At 36.4% G+C, this 15746-nt stretch overlaps 1 protein-coding gene across 5 annotated transcripts in view; it reads right to left on the bottom strand.

Annotated features, from left to right (window-relative positions):
• Positions 1-1159: 1159 nt before the first annotated feature.
• The window catches only part of PLEKHF2 (pleckstrin homology and FYVE domain containing 2), a 41608-nt gene continuing 27021 nt past the window's right edge, over positions 1160-15746 (bottom strand). For 4 of the 5 annotated variants that reach the window (XM_044743956.2, XM_044743955.2, XM_070481370.1 and 1 more), the window contains one exon: positions 1160-3729. In XM_044743956.2, coding sequence (XP_044599891.1) covers positions 2966-3715 — 750 coding nt within the window. In that variant the 5' untranslated portion in view covers positions 3716-3729 and the 3' untranslated portion in view covers positions 1160-2965. Of the gene's footprint in view, positions 3730-15371; positions 15493-15746 lie in introns of those variants that run through there. The other variant, XM_070481369.1, reaches the window with a different exon arrangement.

Here is a 15746-nt window from a genome sequence, read left to right as displayed (position 1 = left end):
TTACTGCAGATGCCAAGTACAAAGTAATTTTTAAGAAACCTATTTTGATTTGATATTTAAGGGAATGCCATTGATAATACCCCTTACAGAAATGTACCTTTAAAAAGTTTAAAACATCCAACAACAATACTACAGAGCCTGACATAACAAATCCTTAATAAAGGTTGAATGACTCTAAAATAATTCAGCTTTTAAAGAAAGACTTTAAAATAAACCAAATGCAATTTCATGTATTTTTATCCTAGACTTCACTATTAAACTTTATTCATTGGGGCTGGCTCGATGGCACAGTAGTTAAGCTCGTGCACTCTGCTTCGGCAGCCCAGAGTTTGCAGGTTCAGATCCTGGACGTGGACCTACACATGGTTGATCAAGCCATGCTGCGGCGGCGTCCCACATACAAAGTGGAGAAAGACTGGCATAGATGTTAGCTCAGGGCCAATCTTCCTCACCAAAAAGAAAAAAATGTGTCTTGTAAAATGTATAGCAATATAGTACACGTGGATATGTAGGTAAGTGCTACTCTATTTTTAAAGCTACAACATGTATTTGAGAACTAAATTAGCATATCCGAGAGAAAGGAGACTGCAGTTCAAGTAGTGGGACCTTTCTCTTAAGGTATATAATTTTATACTACCTATTTATAAGAACTTCAGCATAAAGGTGATAAAGACATAAACAAATGCTTTATATTAACTATGGCCATTTTACGCACTTGACCCAAAGGCATGAATTCCTCTATTAAGGTATATTCAATTTATTATTTTTCCTTGGTGTCTACAAAATCTTGCTTCCTTTACACCAATAGTTACCAATTTGGTTAGTATATTGGTGTTCCAGTACAGTCCAAGTAAATTTCATTCAATAGGAATGGCATGAGAAATCAGCACCAAAATCACCGTACGGATACATATAATGACGATTCATAAAAATTTAAAAAATTACCAAAAAAATTCTGGAAGATTGGATTCTATTTGTATGTGAACTCCACGAAAAGGAGGGAATTTTGTTCACTGCTCCACCCCCAGTGCCCAGAACAATGCCCAGCACAGAGAAGGCACTCACAGCTGTTGAATGAGGCAAAATACGTGTAATATCTCCATTACCCTGGCAAGTGGGGAAAAGAATCTTCAAGTCACACGATGCACAAAACAGAAGGTAAATTGTAAAATATTTTTTATTGTAAAAACACGAGTCAATAGAGGTTGACAACACAATATCTCAGAACATCCCCCGTGGTTCCTACGCACCAGAAAGTTGCTATTAGCACTTCTCAGGTTTCATGGCCCTTTTCAGGTATGTTGAATGATTACATGTATATATTGCTTAGAAACAAAAGTCCGATATTAAACAAACAAATAAAAAAACCTGTTGTGCCTTTCTTACATCTTTCCTACAGGGAGATCTATATATCTCAGGTGCTTTCACAATTCAACAGGAAAGTTAATGCCTTAAGCAAACCAAAGAATCCTCCATCACAAGTTACTGAGTCAAACCTCTTATGACATTTGCAATATATCCAGATTTAAAGATTTGAAAACAAAAGAATATTTAAAACAAACTTTAGACTGATTTTTCATATTTGAAAGACTTTAGTTATTTGCAGCATACAAATGGAGAGTAGTGCAAAATGCATCAAGTTTTATATGATAAATATACCTTCAACCTAATGGCTGCCTCAAAAGCAAAGACTGAAAAATTACCACTTCTCATAAGCAATCTACACTGCCTCACAATTTAGAAAGATCAATTGCTACTCTATTTCCATAGACTGTAAAATGATTTCAGAAACAGATTAAACATATAACTGTTTTACAAAAATAGAAATATTGTTTGGGACTTTACAAAATTTTATAAAATATAACACTATATTTGTAAATTCAAGATAGTTTCACACTCAAATACACAATACTTCCACCAATATGAAGTCTAGTCAAACTTAACTGGTCTGTCTTGACCATTCTTAGACAGTCTTTCTTTCAAAAATTCAGCCTAAGTAGATCTGTACTCTATCATGGTATTTTTTTAAAAGAGATTATTTAATTTCAAGGGTTTTATAAGAGTTTTCATTTTAGAAATAAAATTAAAGCAGATGAATTTGTACCTACTGTCTTACTAAAAGTACAAACTAATGCAGTATGACCATTCTATATTTGATAAATTTCAAGCCAAATTCCTAGTAATGACAACCTATTAATTTAAAATACATATTTGACAATTATAATTTGGTAACTATAAAACATAAAAATATCACAACTATTTTATGGAAAATATTTACTCATATACAATAAAGAATCTCTAAATGTAGTTATTTGTATCTGTTGGATGAGAAGTATTTTTTAATTACATCCATTCAAAAACACTCATTTTGTCATCTTAAACAGCACCAGTGTATTTTTAAAATAAACTAAAAAGTGAGAAGGTAGGGGCCTATTTCATGTAACAGTGCTATTACGATAAGGCACCACTTGGTATTGAAAAAGCCAAACAAAAGATTTCCAAATCATGTATTTTTGTTACTGGTGTCTTAAACATTAGATAGGAAGGTTTAAAAAAAGCTAACATAATCATCAGCTAACCACATTATACTCCTTTTTCCATCATTCTTTGCTTTTAGTTTTTCCATATAACAGAACATATAATAAACAAAAATGCAGTACATGATCTGTTAAATAAACCTTTTCCCCAACATTCCAAGAAAATAATCTAGAATTAAACAAGAATAAGAAACCAAAAATTTACCTGATATATTTTCAATAGCCTGTCCCTGTAGAAGAGTGGGGAGCTGGTGGGGAGGGGACAACGACAGGACCTATTTTCTACAGAATATACTGAGGCACATAGGTTAAAAGTTTCTCAGGCAAATTCATGGCTAGAGCAAAACTGAGAGAGCTCAGAATTTTACATTCCCCCCAAAGCTGATTTCTCAGATAGTCACACCCGATTAAATATTTCAAACATGTCCTTAGTCACTGCTATCATCGTCATCATCATCATCAGATACATCATTTAAAGGAGACTTCAATGATTGACTGTAAGTGTCTGATCTAGGAGGCTGGCATGTGGCCATGTCCCCAGTAGAAAGCAGGTCATAGCAGAAGTCACAAATCCGCACAGGCTTAGAGGACTGGCTGGGAAGAAGAAATCTCTTTTCAGAGCAGGGCCCACAGACAACAAAACCACATTTGCGGCAATGGTGACGACGATTAACAGGTGTGAATTTTGCTTTCTGACAACGCATACATACAGTTGCCTCAGAGTCAGGAACCCAGACAGCAGCATGTTCATTACTGGGTGTCTTCCCACTTTTGGAAAGTAAATCAGTAACACATTTATTTATGTGATTCATCCATTCTGATTTCTCAGTGGCAGTGGCAGCATAAACTGCAAATGATTTAGTTGGCGTCTTGATAAGCCATCCATTCCTCAAGTCTCCCTCATCTTTGATGGAATCAATAGTGACATTTTCCAGGGGAATAATATGTTGTTTGTTATATTTTTTCTTCTGGATGACGATATTGCCATATACAAGAATATCATTAAATAAGAAAAACTGCCTTGCTTTGGGCTTTTTTCTGCATAACTTAGTCAATACTCCTTCTCCAATAAGAACCCGTCCAGGTATAGTTAAAGGTTGACCAGCTGCTCCAAAACAGTGTTCTACTATATTTATACGTCTGGTATTTGCTTCACTGTTTGCCAAGCGATCCACCATCGTTTGCTAATAGCCTTAAAAAAAAAAAAGAAAAATTAATTAGCACATAGAAATTATAAATTCACATAAATTAAGAAATTATATAACCTAAATTTAACCTAATAAATCATTACTTTTACCCAAAGGCAAAATGCTCCAAAACTGTTTACCTCTAAGATAATCACTAACCATACCAAAAGGGCTAACATCTCCTAATTCTTATAATCATCAAAAACACTTATTAACCATCTCCATATAGCACCATACTAGTTAAGCAGTAACTTATAAAAGTATAAACTTGTTACAGACAGCAATGAACAATAAACAACTGGACAATGAATATAAGTCACCTCTGCAAAATAATAAACCCACTTCCATGAAATTTAATCCCAGAGGGATTCTGAACAAGAGGATCAAATATTATATAAACTAAGGGAAATGACTATGATTTTTCCAGTAAGCTATTACCACTAAGCTAATGGCCTTAATTCTCTCACTTGGATTACCAGAACTGTTTCCCAACATGTCTCCTTGCCGTTGGTCTTGCCCCCTAAACCAGTCTTCAGGGAATGATCTCTCAAATGCAAATTTGAGCATGCAATTATTCAAAATGACTCCTCTTAATCTGTAAAACCTTTAGCGTGTCATTTAAGGCCCTTCATTATCTGGTTCTTGTTTTCTCCCTAGACTCATCCTGAGCCATTCTTCATCTCAAACTTTATATTCTAAGAATACCCTACCACTTGTAGTCTGTTTCATCCACCTGTATCTTCTCTCATGCTGTTGTGTCCTTTACTACTTACTACCCTCAGCTAACCCTTACTCATCCTTCAAGACTCAGTTTAGGTTACCATATCTACTCCAGGAAGATTTCTTTAAACTCTATTAGACTAAGTATCTCCCTCTGCGCTCTTCACATTCCACGTACCTTCTAGCTTCACTCTTACCAAAGGATGAAATCTGTCTCCTTCATAGGCTGCAGTGCAACCTAAAAGGCAGAGACCACCTGATATCTATCTTTAAATTGACACCATGTGGCACAGCAAAGCTGCTCAAAAACGTTGACAAGAACATTTTGGCAATGTAAAAAAAACCCATAATAATCTAACCTTAAATGATCATAGATTTAATCTCTAAATCTGAATATTGATTTCACTCAAGTCCCAGAGTCGTGCCCTAATTCAGACCTACTAACCTAATATTACTACACTACAACCAAATCATAGTAAAGAGAAGAGAAGCATTTAAAATTCAAAGACTAACAGCATAGTCTAAGTTTCAGTATTCAGCCCACAAATTGATAATACTATAACCTTTCTTGGTCTCCATTACAAAGAACAGAATTCTGATAATTCCTGAATTCTGTCTCTCCCTCGATCTTGGGTCCTCTAAAGCCCTCTTGCCCTCCACAAGGGCAGGCTGTGCCCTGAAAGTTATTCCTAAGAATTAATACGATAATGCACGGCTCCAAACTGTGATGGCTTCTCTTTCTAATTAGGGCAAATGTGCCAGCCAATTAAAGGTCTACAGTCCTATGCACAAGTGCATCACAGAAGAGGAAATAAAAACAGCCAATAAACATGAAAAGAGGCTCAATCTCATTCATAATTTTAAAAAAATGATTAAAAAATTAGGATAGTTTTCACTTACAAGATTAACAAATATTTAAAACATTTCCTAAGATGCAGTACTACGAAGGATATAGGAAAACAGGCACTCTCGTATACTACAGAAAATCTAAGTATCCACTAATCTAGGTATTTGATCAAAAGAGATTTGACTCAAGTGCATAAAGATGTGTACAAGGATATTCAACACAGCACTGTTGGTAATAGACAAAAATTGGAAAAGTTCCAAATGTCCATCACAAGGAACTGGCTGAACAATTTACGAAACACCCCTAATAATATGCTAGATATCTGTTAAGAATGAGATAGATCTAAATATAGTTACATGTGAAAATGCTCAAAATATTTAGGTGAGGAAAGAGTTGAACATCATGATCTCATTTTTGTTTTAAACATATATTGTATTTCATCAAATCTAAGATACTATAATTTTAAGACACATACTCATTTTAGATGTCACTGAGAAAGAAAAATGCTGCCAAATAACATGGCATACCCTTGGTTATATGATATCCCAATTTCAGAGACAGAAAATATGGTAAAACATGTTCATCTTTAGACCCAATGAAATATGGTGTAAATACATAATCATAGACATTTGTAAATATGTAAGCACACACAGAAAATAAAACCAGAAAACTATATACCATAATATCAACAATGGCTATCTCTGGGAAATAGAATTATAGATAATTTTTATACTCTACATTATATTCAAACAGTCAACAAGTATTTATTTTGTTAGGCACTGATCTAGGTGAAGGAAAAAAATAATAAACATCACAGGGAAGGTCCCTGCTCTTCAAGGCTTAAATCCCAGATGGGGAGGGGGAAAACAGCAAACAGAGCTCCTCAGACTGGATGGTCAGAGAAGGCCTTTCTAAAGCGGTATTGTTTCATCTGATAAGGAGGAACTAGATATGCAGATATGAGGAGTGGGGATAAGGGAGGATATTCTAGGCAAAAGGAATAACTGCAAAGGTCCTGAGGCAGGAAAGAGGTTGGCACTTACAGAGAAGTGAAAAGTATCTATTTATTCTATCTGAATCAACTGCCAATTCTACTCATTTGGACATCCACAGTTATTAATCAGCTCATATGCAATGCAAACAGGTTTCCTCTTACTGCTACCACTGGAATTACCACCACCACAAATCTGGGCAGTGTTTTCCACATTTATTATCTTCCGATTTTAACTGTCTCAAAGTCTTGTGAAGTAACTAGAGAAGTTTTTAGTATCTCCCAAAGAAGCACCTAATAATATAGCTGAAATGTAAGCTGAAGGAGAAATTAAGGCACAAAGAGAGAGATTCAATAATGTAAGAGGCAAAAGAGCCTGGAATTAACTCACTGGAAGTCCAAGCAAGGAGCTGAGCACTTTGCACACATTACTGCATTTCCTACTTAGGGCAAACTTACAACAGATCCGCATTATTAGCTCCGTTTTCTACATGAATAAACAGACATAAAGGAGTTAAGCACCCTGCCCAAGGCTGTCAGAGAACGGGGGCTCAACTCTGACTCCTCTGTGCTGTTAGCAGGATATTATGGTACATTAATTATTCCTGAAGGCTCCACTGACTCTACAAGAACTAAGAAAGCTATTTCTAACCTCTGGACCGTCACTGCAAACCCTAAAAATTCTGAAGAAAGGTAAGAGAATACTAACATGAGCAAATAACCTGACAGGATAGGTCATCATGGTTTATTTAGCCAGTCTCTTGATAATGTCTCATTGTTCAAATTTTGTAATACATTAAGGCTGAATCTCTGTTCATAAATGTTTCCCCGTTTTAAGAATGATGCAACCTAACAGAAGTCTGGAGCATTGTTAATTGGTATTTGGCTAGAACAAATAGCTTTCAAAGTTTGACAGTGACGCACATAAGAAATACATCTCATACTGCAAGGTTACAAACACAAACACATAATTCTTTCAACTATGAATGATGTATTCTACTATCTTCACTTATTTTAATGATAATTGCAGCCCACTTGATTGATTTCACTAATGGATTGTGACCAATATTTGAGAAACAATGAGTACAAAGAACTTAAACCTTGGGCCTTAAGCAGCCCCTTCCATTATCCCTGTTGGTCCTGAAATATTTTCTGTATGTGTCTGACATGAAAAAGAAGGAAAGCATTGAGCTAAAGAACCCAGGAATACACAAATGCCCTACACACACAAGAAAAGGACGGTTGGGGTGGGGTGGCGGGGGTAGGGGGGAGAGGACAAGGAGGGATGAGGAGAATGAAAAGGGAAATCAAAGTACCACTGTTAGCTGGATTACTGCTAGATACCCCAAAGCAAGGCTCTTGGGTAAACTGGATTAGCGCACCACCCTTTGGCTCAGAGCCTAAACAAGGCCTCTGCTTTCTCCCAAAGCCCAAAGCCAAATTTACCAGCAGCACACTGAGGTTTCTGAAGCAGTAAGAACTCTCAGAAGACTTTTGTGAGAGTATTAGAATACAAGATTACCAGGCCTAGCCAAGAATTGAGTCCTTTGCACATCTTAGTCATTGAGGGGCACGGAAAGAGGAAGCAGAAGACAGCTATAAAACGTGGCCCAACTGGATTGCCGTCTGCTTTTCTTAGGAAGGAATACCAGTGAATACAGGAAGAGCTAGGAGGAAAACTTCCCCATCCTCTGGTAGAGATGACTTCTTTAGGACAGATTCCAACAAGTAAAATTACTGGGTCAAAAGGCATGAATGTTTAAGGCTCTTGCTACCTTTTACAAAATTTCCATTCTGAGAGGTAACACCAATTTACCCAGCAGCACAATGACTGTACCCATCCTACCTTGTCTTAAAGAGTATTTTTCTTTAAAAATTTCAACAAACAGGATGGATTTCAAAAACGGTATCTCATTTTATTCATTTCATTCACCACTTCTATTCATTCAGCAATTATTTACTGAACACTTTCTGGATACCAGACATTATTTTTTTTCCTCTCACAGCTTAGAATCTAGTGTAAGAGAAAGACAACAAGTAAACAATCAGGTGATTCCGAAAGGTGAAGTACAAAGAAGAAAATGGGTAGGGTGCCAAAATACAGGGAAAAACTCATTCACTGAGTAGTTCAAAACGACCTCACTGAAGAGATGCTACACACTGTCTTAAAGGATAAGCAGTCAGTCAAGAAAGGAACTAATACTATGGATGAACGCCCTAAGACAGAAAAAGCAGTACTTTTAATTTAATTGAATGTTTTATTTCATGGCTACCTAGTGACACCAACCACTTTCTAACGTGTTTATTAACCACTTGTATTTCTAAGCTCATATATTTAGGGATTATTAATCTGCATGAGTGTTGTACACATAACGGCTATTAACCCATTTATTTCTTAGCTGTTCCTAGCATATTAATCTATAATTTTGTTTATGGTGTTTGACTAGAAGCAGTTTTTATTTCTTAAAGACTTAAATCTTACTTACAAATCTTTTCCTTTCAGATTTTCTTCCATTACTCCTAAGCTTCCCTTAACCAGATATCAGATACACATATTTATTATATATGTTTTATGAGATGCATTTTATATTTAATTCTCCTATCCATGTGAAATTATTCTGGCATAGGTACAAATTCCTTTTTTCTTTTCAAATATTTGCATTCCATCTGCTCCAGAATCACCAACTACAGTGTGACCTCAGGTTTCTTCACTTGTAAATGAGAATGATAACAGCAGCTACGTCAGGGGGAGGATCAAATGAGACAATGCATATAAAACGTTTAGCAAGTAGTCAGCAAGTGGTAGCTCTTATTAATGGTATTAATTATCTAATTTACTGATTTATAATACTTTATCATATTAAATTTTTATATATTCTAAGATCTGCTTCTGGGCTGTCTGATCTAATCCATTAACCTGTTTTATAATTCTTGTGTCAATACCAAGGATCTGGTAGAACTAATCTAGACTATCCCCCATTACTTAACCTTTCAAAAACATTTTACCTAAATCTCCTGTTTATTTGTCCAGATGGAGTCTACTTAGAACAGTGGTTCTCAACCTTAGCTGCACACTGGAGCTTTAACCTTCAGTATACCAGAAAAAAAGTCATCTCAATTTACCATCTGGGTCCAAAATACCTTTTTGTTTTTAACATTTTAAGCCATTTTATGACTAATTTACAGAAGTAAGAATAAGGGGATAGTAAAAATAAAATAACTTTACAAAGAATTTTTAGGGGCCAGCCTGGTGGCATAGTGGTTAAGTTCGTGCTCTCTGCTGCAACAGTTTAGGGTTCATGGGTTCAGATCCCGTTTGTGGACCTACACATTGCTCATCAAGCCATGCTGTGGAGGTGTCCCACATACAAAATAGAGGAAGATTGGCACAGATTTTAGCGCAGGGCCACGCCTCCTCAAGCAGAAAGAGGAAGACTGGCAAGAGGTGTTAGCTCAGGGCCAATCTTCCTCACCAAAAAAAAAAAGAAGAAGAAGAATCTTTATAAAAATTTAAACATAGCAAATTTCATATTCTGATATTTCTCTGGTATTGAAAGTGTATATATCCAAAACAGCAACATCCTTTGAATGCAATGAACTACTCATAAGTTATCATGCATGAGTCTGTAATATTTCCATTTTTGGCTTTAGGAATATTGTTTACTCATTAATTCTGAATTCGGAAAAGCATCTAAAAACCATCATCTGAAGACTCATAGTCTGAGATTTCACTGTACTTATAATGATTCACCATCATTATTAGTTTAACTGTTGCTGTTTCTTTCCCTGTATCTTCTGACTTGTCTAATAGTTCTGAAATGTCTACCTTTGCCAATTTTTTCCTTTGCCATTAAAGATGGAAAATGAAAAAGTCTGAATTCTCAAATATGTTAAATGAAAGCTTAAAGCAAACAGACTAAAAAGGATGCAGTAGTCCCCCTTGCAGTTTCAGTTACCCTTGGTCAACTGAGGTCTGAAAATATTAAGTGGAAAACTCCAGAAATAAACAATTCGTAAGTTTTAAATTTTACAAGTTCTGAGTAGCATGATGAAATCTCGCGTTGTCCCACTCCCTCCCACCTGGGACGTGACTCATCCCTTTGTCCAGCATATCCCTGCTGTAGATGCTACTGGCTTGTTAGTCACTTAGTAGCCATCTTAGTTATCAGACTGACTGTCCTGGTATCACAGTGCTTGTTTTCAAGTAACCCTTCTTTTTCTTTCCTTTTCCTTTTTCTTTTTTTTTGGTGAGGAAGATTGGCCTTGAGTTAACATCTGCTGTCAATCCTCCTCTTTCTGCTTAAGAAAGACTGCCCCTGGGCTAACATCTATGCCAATTTTCCTCTATTTTGTACGTGGGATGCCACCACAGGATGGCATAATGAGCAGTGTGTATGTCCACGCCCAGGAGTGGAACCTGTGAACCCTGGACCGCCAAAGCAGAGCTCATGAACTTAACCACTATGCCACCGGGCCAGCCCCCAAGTAACCCTTATTTTACTTAATAATGGCCTCAGAGCACAAGAGTAGTTAAGCTGGCAATTCAGATATGCCAAAGAGAAGCTGTAAAGTGCTTACTTTAAGTGAACAGGTGAAAGTTCTCAACAAGAAAAAAAAATCCTACGCTGAGGTTGCTAAGATCTACGGTAACTTTTATTACAGTATATTGCTAGAATTGTTCTATTTTATTATTGTTAATTTCTTATTGTGCCTAATTTATAAATTAAATATATATATATGTACGTATAGGAAAAACATAGTATATATAGGGTTTGGTACTATCCATGGTTTCAGGTATCCACTGGGGGTCTTGGAACGTATTCCTCATGGAAAAGGGGGGACTACTGTATCTCCAAACTGCTTTCATATATTCTCAAAAAATGATGTAATACTTTGGGCAATACAATAATAAAACTGAAACATCATCCAATAGTGATGATTTATTTCATCATTGTATCATCCTTCTAGGCAATTATCTCAGTCTTCCATTTTCTTCTTTTTGGTTAAATCATTCCTAGTATAAACAGCAAAATGCTTCAAGATATAGAAAAAGCAAGATAATTAAGATCTCAGGGGCTGGCCCCATGGCCAAGTGGTTAAGTTCATGCACTCTGCTTTGGCGGCCCAGGGTTTCGCCAGTTGGGATCCTCGGTGCGGACATGGCACTGCTTGACAAAAGCCATGCTGTGGTAGGTGTCCCATGTACAAAGTGGAGGAAGATGGGCATGGATGTTAGCTCGGGGCCAGTCTTCCTCAGCAAAAAGAGGAGGATTGGCAGTAGTTAGCTCAGGGCTAATCTTCCTCAAAAAAAAAAAAAAAAAAAATCTCACAATATATCCCTGATTTATACACGTCCAACAAACCCATATGGTAATTGCAAACAAGAATGAGTTTTATTCTATTTTTTAATAATTTCCTTTGTTTTGAAGATCTCTATGAGCAATAATAATAGTTACAAAATATCAACCACTACAAATAATTAGAACTGCTTAAAACAGAAACTCAAAAACCAAAATTGAGATCAATGGACTCTGAAGATAAATATAAAGGGTTAAGAAATACCGATACCTAGATCCCTTCCCCAGATATTCTGATTCTACTGTTCTGGGGAATGTGGGGTATGGCCTGTGCACTGGAAATATTTTAAAGCTCCTCAGGTAATTCCAATGTGCAACTAAGGTTTAAAATCATTTTTCAATTACAATAAATAAGTGAAAGAATAAACAGATAAATCCACTGAAATTCTGATGAAACTCATATTACATCCATAAATTAAAATTTGGAATAAATTAACATCTTTATAGTTTCGAGTATTCCTAGCCAGGCTGACAGAATTTCTTTCCAAGGTCTCAAATTTTCTTTTGTGGCCCAGTTATTTTGTAGCTTTCTTCTCACAAGATTATTATATTTCTTAAGTAGGTTCCAAAGTATTTTACACTTTTTGTTGCTATTTTGGATCTAGTCTCTTTTCCACATTATATTTTCTAACTCATAACCACTACTGATATTTCTATATTTTGTTTTTCCCTCCCACATCCAGCCACTTCAAAGACTCTATAAATCCCAACAGGTTTCCAACTGACTTCCTTTGTCTTCTTGTCCAGCAAATAGTGTCTAGCAGCCCTAATTCCTAGTTAAAAATGTAAGAACTATAGCAGAAACACACAAAAAGAAAAATCTCTGGGCCAGCTCTGTGGCCAAGTGGTTAAGTTCGCGCACTCTGCTGCAGCGGCCCAGGGTTCGGATCCTGGGCGCGGACATGGCACGGCTTGTCAGGCTACGTTGAGGCGGCGTCCCACATCCCACAACTAGAAGGACCTGCAACTAAGATATACAACTGTGTACAGGGGGGGTTTGGGGAGATAAAGCAGGAAAAAAAAAAAGATTGGCATCAGTTGTTAGCCCAGGTGCCAATCCTTAAAAAGAAGAAAAAAAGTTGGCAACAGTTGTTAGCCCCGGTGCCAATCTTTAAAAAAAAAAAAAGAAAAATCTCAACTTTCATGAAGCCAGCATTATATACCAATTTAAAAAAAATTAAACAATCCAAAAGTTTCAAGTTATCTCCTTCACAACTGTAGACAAGAAGTGCATTGAACTGTCCAAGCTCCACCCCAGTCTTTTGGTAATATCTCGTTTCTAAAGCAACACGCTCTTCAGTGGAGTGTCTACCACCTGTTAAAAACGTAATATTAGAAGAGGAAAAACTCTTTTAAAAAAGAGACATAATACTATCTACAATTGAGAAGAAAGCCCAACTGTCACAGAATACTATGGCCCAGTTCTTCTTTCTGAAAATCAATACTTCTTATCTCATCCTTGCAGGTGAGTTTAAAACGAAAAATCATCTAATTAATTTCTTACACATACCCATGACATCTGATATCAGTGAGCTTCAGTATTTAACAGTATTTTCCATTTAAAAATGGAAAAACTGATGAACTATGAACCAAAAGACCTGGATTGTAATCTCAGCTCAGGCCCCGAATAAGAAATTTCACACACAGTACTTATCTGCTCTAAAAAAATGAAGTAGGAGCAGCAGCCACCACCTTGTATAAAATAATCTGTAAAGCTCTTTTTGTCTTTAAAATAATGAACTCTGACAGTAGATGGGCCATATTTCTGATTTACTCCAAGCCTTACTTGCCTATAAATTAATTTTTAATCAAACTTTTGACTGCGTTGATATCAATCAAGATTTTAAAATCTGTGTTACTGCTGAATTGAGATTTTACAAAATATAAAAAGAAAGGCAGAGACAAACCGGAATGCAGGCAAAGAAGAGGTAAAAGCAAACAGCAACAAGCTCTCAGAGGCACATCCTCCCTGGGCAAGTGTCTCAAGTATTAGAGCAAACCTCCCCCTCTCCTAATGCACCTAAGTCACCGAGCAATTATTCTGAGTGCCCACCATATGCAAAGGATAAGACAGTTCTTCATTTCATTCATAGGTAAGACTTTCAATAAAACATTAGGATGATAAAAGCAAAGAGAAACTACTCGGAAATTCAGCAAATTAAATTTGAAGTTCTCTGGAATAACATCAACAGAAGAGACAAAGTCTTTTCCTCCCCTTTCCAGCAGGATTTCTGCCACTGCAGCAAAACAACTACACAATCTGTACTGTGGAAATTAGTAATGATAAAAGAAACAGGTTTATTTCTTAGGGAGAAAAAAAACGAAGAAGTCTTTATGTTTTAATTTTAAACTCATGTAAAGCTGGATTGAGAAGAATTGAAACTTCAAAATTTTGAATCACATTTAGAGAGAAGCCACAGTAATTTTTAAAAAACTCTCTCCTAGGCACCAAATATGCCTGTTACTAACAAGTAGACTCAAATGCATTATTCTACAGTCTTAGCCAAGAAAGGAAAAAGAAAAAAACTAACATTTACTCAATACCTACACATGTGCTAGGCACGTCCACATTTTACTATTTTGTTTAACAATCCCAATTTTGTTAAGTAATAATTACATCCATTTTACAAAGAAGTAAATTAAGTCATAGAATGAGTTAAGCAATTTTCCCATGGTCTCACAGCCAGTTTTTGTAAAAATGTTCTTTCCATTATACTTGGCTACCTTCAGAAATAAATATTCTAGAAATGTTTCACTCATGTAGATCTTATTATGTATTTAGGGAAAGCCACTGATAAAATTAAGAAAAAAATTTTTTAAACATATGGTAGCAAGTATAAAATATGCTCAAAATGATTCTTCAAACACTAAAAGGAAGTGAAAAGTAAAGCTGTGACTAATTTAGGGTTCAGCACAGGCAGTTTCAAACAGGTCAGGCTTGACAGATAAACTCACTATGGTACATAAGAACTAAGCCATAGTTAGAAAGTTAATTTGGAAAACCGGAACAGCCACATAGGAAGTTAGAAAAGGTGTTTAGAAAGGTAGGAGAAAGGGGAAGAATGTGGACCTCAAGTTTTAAACAAGTCCTCTCTCCAGTCTTTAGCCTTCAAACTAAACCACAGGATCAATACATTCAACAACGAACCGCACATACGACAGTAGTTCCATGAGATTAGTATCATATAGCCTACGTGTACAGTAGGCTATACTACCTAGGTTTGTGTAAGTACACTCTATGATGTTCGCACAATAACAAAATCGCCTAACAATGCACTTCTCAGAAGGTATCCCCATCGTTAAGGAACACATGACCATATTCTTTAACTACAGCTATGATCATATAATTCTCTATTTAAAAACCAGGTGCCAGCCCAGTGGCGTAGTGGTAAAAACCAAAGGTTCCCTGGCCAATCGAATTAAATCCAAAATCCTTAACCTAGTATTCAAAGACCTTCACAGTCAAGCCCCAGCCTGTTCCCATCTATCTTTCCAGTTTTACCTCTTTCCATATGTTCTCTTTGTTATAGTCAGGTAAGACTGCTAACTATTCTCAGAATAAGCTCTAGGCTGCCTCCTCTATCTCTGAGCTCAATATGTCCTCCCCTTCCTTGCTATTCTGAAATCTTACCAGTTCTTCAAGATGCAGTCAGTTCAGTAGCCTCACAGCCAGACAGTGTTTCATCTTTAAACCCTCATACCATTTTATCTGTACCACTTTGATGTACTTACATTCTGGTTTTTTTAAAGATTGGCACCTGAGCTAACACCTCTTGTCAATCTTTTCTTCTTCTTCTTCTCCTCCTCCCCAAAGCCCCCCACTAAGTACACTGTTGCATATTCTAGTTGTAGGTCCTGGTTCTGCTATGTGGGACACCACCTCAGCATGGTTTGACTAGCAGTGCCATCTCCACACCCAGGATATGAACCGGTGAAGCCTGGGCTACCGAAGCAGAACACCAAACTTAACCACTTGGCCACAAGGCCAGCCCCTCTATTATGTTTTATAAAGATTTGTGTACCTGCTTATTCCCAACAGATCTGGAGGTTCCTGAAAACAAGATTATTTCCTACAATTCTGTATTACCAACAGCACCTACAAAAATG

This window comes from Equus asinus, chromosome 12 (genome assembly GCF_041296235.1).
Source record: "Equus asinus isolate D_3611 breed Donkey chromosome 12, EquAss-T2T_v2, whole genome shotgun sequence".
In the NCBI taxonomy this organism is placed as follows: domain Eukaryota; kingdom Metazoa; phylum Chordata; class Mammalia; order Perissodactyla; family Equidae; genus Equus; species Equus asinus.
Note: the sequence above shows the minus strand (reverse complement) of the source record. Positions and strands in the feature narration are given on the sequence as shown.